The sequence below is a fragment of the Leptonychotes weddellii genome, chromosome 5, assembly GCF_054177405.1.
Source record: "Leptonychotes weddellii isolate Sample4059 chromosome 5, ASM5417740v2, whole genome shotgun sequence".
NCBI lineage: Eukaryota > Metazoa > Chordata > Mammalia > Carnivora > Phocidae > Leptonychotes > Leptonychotes weddellii.
Genome location: NC_138373.1, coordinates 14,441,106 through 14,448,741, shown reverse-complemented (window position 1 = coordinate 14,448,741; position 7,636 = coordinate 14,441,106). Strand labels below are relative to the sequence as shown.

The following is a 7,636-nucleotide window of genomic DNA, read 5'->3' as shown; positions in this document are numbered from 1 at the left end:
AGTCAGGATCACGGTCAATGTGAGGGCCTCCTATATTAGTGTGGATGAGAATGTGAGTTGGTATCAGGGTGAGCACAGGGGTCCAATCAGGGTAAGAATCAGCATCAGAGATATGGTCATTGGCAGAGTCAGTGGCTTCTGGGTGAAGTTAGTGTCAGAATTGAGTGAGGGTAAGTGTCAGGTCAAGGTCAGGTTCATGATGAGGGTCAGAATGGTGTCAGGATGAGAGTGAGGGTGAAGGTCAGGTTTAAATTATGGATAAAATGAAGCTAAAGTTCATAATTAGGATCAGAGTCAGAGTCAGGGTAATGGTCAACGTGAACTGCAATATCTTAGTGAGGATGAAGTTAATGATTAGGGTCAGAGTTATGTTCACGGACATAGTGAGATCCGGTCATTTGAGTGTCAAAATGAGGTTTTAGTTAGGTTGACAGATTAGGTGAAGTTCAGAGTGCAAGATAAAGGTAAGTATGAGGGTGAGGATCACATTAGGGTCAGGTTCAGGAACATGGTAAGGTTTAGAAACAAAGTTATTTCTAGAGTAAGAATCAGGGTATGATTCAGAGTATGAGATCAGGTTCAATGTCAGGAGAAAGGTCAGAATCAGGTAAGTTTAAGGGTGAAGATCAGTGTCAAGTTCAGGGTGAGGGCCAAAACAAATTGCTGGGTCATGCTCAAGGTAAGGGTCATGTTCAAGGTAAGTGTCATGCTCAAGGTCAGATTGAGAGTCACTGTGAGTGTCAGAGTGAAGATGAGAAGTCAGGAATATGAGGCAAATATTAAGAGTCATGCTCAGGTTCAGAGTCAGGGTCAGTTTCAACATCAGAATCAGAGTGCAGTGCCAACCTAGGTCAGGGTGAGGAAGGGTTAGTGTCACGGTCAGGCTGATAGTCTGGTTCAGGTTCAGCATAAGTTTCAAATTCAAGGCTCTTTCTTGGACATAATGAAGATATGTGTAAGGGTCATTGTAGAGTCAAGGTGAGGTCAGGGTCAGGGAGAAAGTCATGGTCAAGTCAGGGTAAGTAGAGTGTGAGCATCAGAGTCAGGGTCAGGTAAGGGTCAAGTTTATGGTCATGGTGAGGTTAAATTCAGGGGCAGGGGGGAGGGTCAAATTGAATGCTGGTGTAGGGATAGCTTCAGGATCAGAATATGGATGAAATTGAAAGTAAAGGTGAAAGTGAGGGTCACGACGAACATGACACAGAGTGTCTAAATGAGAATTAGGATCAGAGTCAGGGTGAGTGTCATGATCAGACACAAGGTGAGAGAGAGCATCAGGGTAAGGTTTAGGTATAGAATAGAGATAGTGTCAGAATGAGAGTCAGAGTCAAGGTGACAGTGAGTATATACCTCAGAGTCAGAATCATGGTCATGATCAGTATCTAGATCAAACTGAGAGTCAAGGTCATGGTCATGGTGATGAAAAGTGTGAAAGTTGAGGTCAGTGTGAGCATCCAGTAAGGGTAAGAGTGACATAGAGGTTCAGTGTCAGTGTGAAATTCAGGGACATGGTGAGGGTCACGGTAGGATCAGCATCAGAGTATGGTAAGGATCATAAGAAAGTCACTAGCACAGTCAGTGTTAGGTTGAATATCAAGTCAATGTTAGAGTCACAGTCAGTTTGAGGAAGCAGTTGAGGGTCAGGGTGAGGATCAGAGTCATGTAGTGTGTGAGGTTAAGGGTCAGAATCTAAGTCACACACAGGGTCAGGCATGAGTCAAAGTAAGGTTTAGGGTCATGGTGATTATGTATGTCAGAGTAAAAGTCAACTTCAGAGTTATTGCCTAGGTCAGGATATCAGTCCAGGGTCAGAGTAATCAGAATCAGGGTCAGCATTAGGTTCAGGTCAAAGACCAAATTCAGTTTAAATTTTGAGGGGTGGAGAATATAGAGTCAGTGTTGGGATCAAGTCTGGGTCAAAATCAGTTGAAGGTTATGGTCATGGAGAGGGTGAAGATGAAGTTCAAGGACAGAGTGAGGGTTAGATTCAGAATCCAATTCAGGGTCAGGATCAAGTTGGTCAGGTTGAGTATGAGGTTCAGAGTAATGATCAGCTTGAGGGTCAGTATTAGGGTGAGTGTGAAGGTCTCAAGAGTAAATTTGAATATCAGTATTGGCTTAGATTTAGGTTGAAGGTCTAATAAAAGTCACGTGTATGGTGAAATTGAAGAAAATGGATCAGGTGTACAGTGAAGTTAAAGATGAGGGTCTGAGACAGATAAACTTTAGGATTGAAGTCAGGGCTTGGGTGAGGGTCAGTATAAACATGATTCTTGGTGATAGGATCAGGCAGAGGATGAATGTCATGGTCAGGATTGAGAATAGGGATATAGTGGGGTTGAGTCCGTTTCATGTTCATAGTCAGGGTCTTGGTGAGAGGCAGGTTCAGGTAAGGGTAAGGATCAGGTTGAGGGATAGGGTCAGTGTCAGGGTGAAAGTCAACATCAGGAAATTTTGATAGTTAAGGTCAGTGTCAGGGTCTTGGTGGTAATAGTGTCAGGATCAGCTTCAGGATCAAAGTCAGCACATTAGTGTCAGGTTGATGATCAGGGTCAGGGTGAAGATCAAGTTAAGTGTTGGGTTCAGAATCAAAGTCAGCATGAATGCCAGAGCCTTAGTAAGGGTCTATGAGCGTCGTGGTCATGGTCACAGGGTCAGCAACATGTTGAGAGTTAAGAGTCATGTCATGGTTAGGGTAAGGTCATAGTGAAGGTCAATTTCAGGGTAAGGATCAAAACAAGATCCAGGTTGAGAGTCAGGGTCAGAATCAGGGTGAAAAGTAAGGTCAGGTAAGGTTCAGGGTCTAGTTAGACATCAGGATCAATGTGAGGGCAGCGTCCTGGGATGGAGCCCTACATCCGGCTCTCACTCAGTGGGGAGCCTCCTTCTCCCTCTTTTCCTCTGCCTGCTGCTCTGCCTCCTTGTGCACTCTCTCTCTCTCTCAAATAAATAAATAAAATCGTTAAAAAAAAAAAAGGAAAAAGGAAAAAAGAAAATGAGAGAGGTCAGCATGAGGGTCAGGGACAATTTGGGAGAGTAAGGGTGTCTGTCATTGTCAGAATCAAAGTCAAGTAGGACTGGGTGTCAGGGTCAGGGTGAGATTAAATGTGAGGTTAAAATTCAAAGCTACCCCCTGGGTCAGGTGAGATTAAAGGTGAGGTTAAAGTTCAGAGTCAGCCCTAGGGTCGTCAATGTTAGGGTCAGGATAAGAGCAGTGTTATTGCTGTAATATTTCATTCTTCTGTTTACAATCTTACTTCCAGCATTAATTCAGGTACTGCTGTCAGAACAAAAGAAACATTATTCTTCCTGCTAATTTTGGTTTATTTTTCTGCAGGAATAGTAATGGATTTGGGGTACTCACTGGCACAGTAATTTTAATTGTATTTTTATGCACCATCAGATCCTGATGATTCACACCTCTGAAAAGTCAAAATATTCCAAATTGTATGCCTTTGTAGATTTACAACCAGTGCTTGGGTGATAGGAATGCAAGAATAAGGAGCCTGGGTGGCTCAGTTGGTTAAGCGACTGCCTTCAACTCATGTCATGATCCTGGGGTCCTGGAATTGAGTCCCACATTGGGCTCCCCCTGCTTTGCAGGGAGCCTGCTTCTCCTTCTCCCTCTGCCTACCACTCCCCCTGCTTGTGCTGTCTCTCTCTGTCAAATAAATAAATAAAATAAAATAAAATAGTAATGCAAGAACATGCAGTACAGTTTTAACAGGTTTCTGTCCTTAAAAAAAAAAAAAGTCTTGCAACTTCTAAATTTCAAGCTTATGGAATGACTGGAATAGAATTTAGATGTTGAACTTCCCATTCCACTACAACATACCTGATAAATGATCATCTTCCTTTGAGCATTTGAGAAATGGCTAGCTAGCAACTCCCAAGGTTAGATACTTACAAATTTATGGAAAATTTATCATCATTAATTGAGCCAAAGTGGCTTCTGACCATTCTTTTCACCTTCATACAGCAACAGACTAAATCTAATACTTTTTTTCATATGGCTCCTCAGTCTGTCTCCTCCACTCATGCACAGTAGTGCAGGTCTTTCTGCAAAAGTAATGCTATGACCACTGTCCCATCTGAGCAGACCCTGGGTCCCATTAACAGGCTGAAATTTCCTGAGGGGCACAGTGGGAAGGCCCTGGCCTCTACCTGGACCACCAACCACACCTCAAAGGTGCTCACTGCCTGATTCCCAGGAAGGCTGCAACTCTCCTGATGGGTCCTGACATCCTCACATCCTAAGTTTGGAATGATGGCTGGGGGCACTGGGCTTGTTCCCTTTGGACCCTGTGATGTAGGAAAGACAACATTAGGGTTCAAAGCTGATGGCCAAGAAAGAATTCTTGAGATATCTTTGGTGCAAAAAGGTGATTTTATTAAAGCATGAGGATAGGACTCGTAGTCGGAAAGAGCTGCAATGGGGTCAGAAGTGGCTCATTATATACTTTCAAATTGGGAGGGGGTGGGGATAGCATAAGTCTCTAAGGAATTTTGGAAGCAAGATTTCTAGGACTTTGAGGGGTCTAGCTATTGCTGGGGAAAGATCATTTATTACCAGCTAATAAAACCTTAGTCATGAGACCCTTCAGATGTATATTGGTAGGCCATGTGCTTGGGGGATGATTGCCAACACATATCTTGGGGGGTTTAGAGATAAAGGAAATTTCTAAAGGAATTTTTATATGTTAAAGTAGACTTACAGGATGGGGGGCGGGGTGGGCAGATCCGGCTAGGATTGCCTTTTGCCCTTAGCAAAGTGTCAACATGGAGGCAATTGAGTCCCTAGAGGAATGCCACTCTGCTTGTTTTAAGGACTTGTCAATGGGCTGTAGGTAGTAAGGAAATTTAATTTAATAATTTTTCTTCTGCCTTTGTTTCCCACATCACCTGAACTAGACTAACGAGGCCCCCAAACCAAACCAAAATCAGAGGTAGGATCTGAAGGGAAGACTTGCTGAAGGTTGGAATGAGAAAACAACCCCTCTCACCACCAAACTTTTCTGGCTAAAGAGAAAACAGGAAATGACAGGGAGAGCTCCTTGCTCCCTCCTGCCAGCCCAGGCTTTGGGCAGCCTCTGATTCCCATGCCTCGCCCCTAGACCAGCATTTCCTGCCCCTTCCCCACCTCTATCCCTCCTTCCCTGCTCACTGGTGCTGGGCACCTCTGATGCTTTCCGCAGATGTCACAAACCTTGTGGGATATTCCTCTTTCTAACACCTTCATTTCATTTTTTTAAACACTTGTGAGCCTGACCCCACCGTGATTCCACCCTGCAATGAATAGGTTTACAAGGTTTAGAGGTTGAAGAGAAAAGAAGTCTAGGCCAGGGAATGTCAGGAAATGGTTGAGGCCTCAGAGGCAGGCAGAAATCTTGCTTCCCAAACCTGGGATCTGAGGCTGAGGAATTATAGAGCCAAAGGTTTTCCTATCTGAAAAATAAGGGATGTATTGAATGGTTCCCAAGATCCTTTCCAATTCTAAATCACAACGATGCTCCAGGGAGGTATTCTCTGGTATTAGAGTCATTAGTTCCTAGAACTTTGTTCAAGCTGGGGCTAAGGGAAAGGAATTGGAAAATTGAGGCGGGTGGCCTCTTGATTCCACCTAGCGTAGGATGAACAAGACTGGGAGTCTTCAACAGCTTTCTTCTAGACAAGAATGCCACAGGGCCACAATTTCTGGAGAGCTTTTTTTTTTCTTTTTTTTTTTACGACCCCTCCCCCAGCATTTTCTCTTTAGTCTCTGCCTGCCTGGCCTCTCCTTCAGGCTATTTTAATACTGCCCAGTGGTTACTTAAGGCTATTAACCTCTGCTCTAAAGAAATTAAATATCCAAGATCATATCTAGGAAGCAGAGTTAAAGGAAAGGGAACCAAATGCCTCCGCAAGTCAGGGACCAACAACTGAAAAAAAAAAACAGAAGAGCCAGGAAGACCAGCAAACCAATTTGGTCTTTATTGAGGTGTCAGGGTAGAGTAATACCATGAAGGAGCACAGCCTGAGCACTTGAATAACACAGAGGCAGGATTTAATGCAGGCCTGGGTATCTGGGCTAGGAGAAAGGCTGTGGGTGATTTAGGTGCTCAAAAGGTCTTCAGGAATGCCTTATACTTGGCCAGGAAAGGGGCGGACAGAATATTTAGCTCTTGCTGAAGTTCCTGTAGAGCCCTCTCCTGCTCTTGCTGCTCCCCCACCATCTGCTTCCTGTAATAGTTGATGTAGAAGTCCACCCAGTCATCCACCATAGTCACCATGGCTTCTTCAGGGATGGGAGGATTAGAGAAGACCTGTAGGGTGAGGGGGTAGCAAGGGAGAATGTGGTCAGCAGTGTGATTCAGGAATAATTCACAAACTCCAACATCCTCCTTTCTCTGATTTGTATCCCCTGTCTCTAATTGTTTCCATCAACTGCACCACTGCTCTCCCAACTCCAAATTATTCTCTCTTCTCTGCCCTCACCCACCTGCCAAGAGTCTAGGGCTGTCCTTTGAAACAGTGCCCGGGCTTACCTGCTGATTCAGCAGAACATTAAATTCCTTCATTCCTGTAGAAATGAGATCCTTATTGGCCTGAAGAAGAGCCATCTGCCTAAGTTAGAGAAAGAGATAGAATTTAAGTATCCTTTTTCCTCATTCTTGGGTATTTCCCCCAATTCCCTCATTCCCCTTAAAGATCTCTGCTGCCTTGCAGGACCACCTCTCCAACACCTTTCAAATCATGCCCCTTTTGAGATCACATTTCTCCCAGGTTGGCTCACCTGCAGGTCTAACAGTGCTATGTATGTCTCACCCACACTTTCCAGGGTATGTAGGTCCTTCTCTGAACTAAATGTAGGCAAGGAGTCAAGTATCAGCCTAAAAGGGAAACGCCCTGCATCTAGGTCCTGAAGGAGGGTGATAGGTCAACCAGGGGATGGGAAGGAGGGAGACGTTTCCCTGAAGTTAAAAGATAGCAAGGCCAAGAAAAACAGATAAGTGGGGAGACCCAGAAAACCAAACCCAGGACAGATCCTTGCCATCTGCCCCACATCCCAGTATTCACTCTCCAAAAGTAAAATTCAGGCCAACAAAACTAATATTAATTGACTCCCCATGACATGACAGACACTTTTTTCATTTTATTTTAACTCCGGTGTACTTAACATGCAGTGTTATATTAGTTTTAGGTGTACAGTATAATGATTCAACAATTCCATATGTCATCCTGTGCTCATTATGACAAGTGCACTCCTTAATCCCCATCACCTGTTTCACCCATCCCCCTACCCACTTCTCCTCTAGTAACCATCAGTTTGTTCTCAGTAGTTAAGAGTCTGTTTCTTGGCTGGTCTCTCTCCCTCTCTATCTCTGTCTCTCTTTCCCTTGCTCATTTGTTTCCTAAATTCCTCATATGAGTGAAATCATATAGTGTATTTCTCTGACTGACTTATTTCACTTAGTTCCACTTATATTCTCTAGCTCCATCCATGTCGTTGCAAATGGCAAGATTTCATTCTCTATTATGGCTGAATAATATTCCATTTATATATGGTAATTATTCTCCAATTCATAGATGATACATTATAGCAGCTACATTAATCATTTGTGTCAGGCACTGTTTTAAGCATGTATTAAGGTATTTA

At 43.8% G+C, this 7,636-nt stretch overlaps 1 protein-coding gene across 1 annotated transcript; it reads right to left on the bottom strand.

The window, feature by feature from the left end:
- Positions 1–5,947: 5,947 nt before the first annotated feature.
- On the bottom strand, positions 5,948–6,869 carry AHSP (alpha hemoglobin stabilizing protein). Its single transcript, XM_006729869.3, has 3 exons — positions 6,773–6,869; positions 6,525–6,603; positions 5,948–6,302 (listed from the first exon to the last, which is right to left on the bottom strand). The coding sequence occupies exons 2-3, from the start codon at positions 6,597–6,599 to the stop codon at positions 6,099–6,101; spliced, it is 279 nt and encodes a 92-aa protein (XP_006729932.1). The 5' UTR covers positions 6,600–6,603; positions 6,773–6,869; the 3' UTR covers positions 5,948–6,098.
- Positions 6,870–7,636: the final 767 nt, after the last annotated feature.

Excerpts from the sequence above, each read along its gene's own strand:
- AHSP (XM_006729869.3), bottom strand. The coding sequence starts at position 6,599 with ATGGCTCTTCTTCAGGCCAATAAGGATCTCATTTCTACAGGAATGAAG. Across the intron at positions 6,303-6,524 it reads ATGTTCTGCTGAATCAGCAG|GTCTTCTCTAATCCTCCCAT; the intron begins GTAAGCCCGGGC and ends CTCACCCTACAG.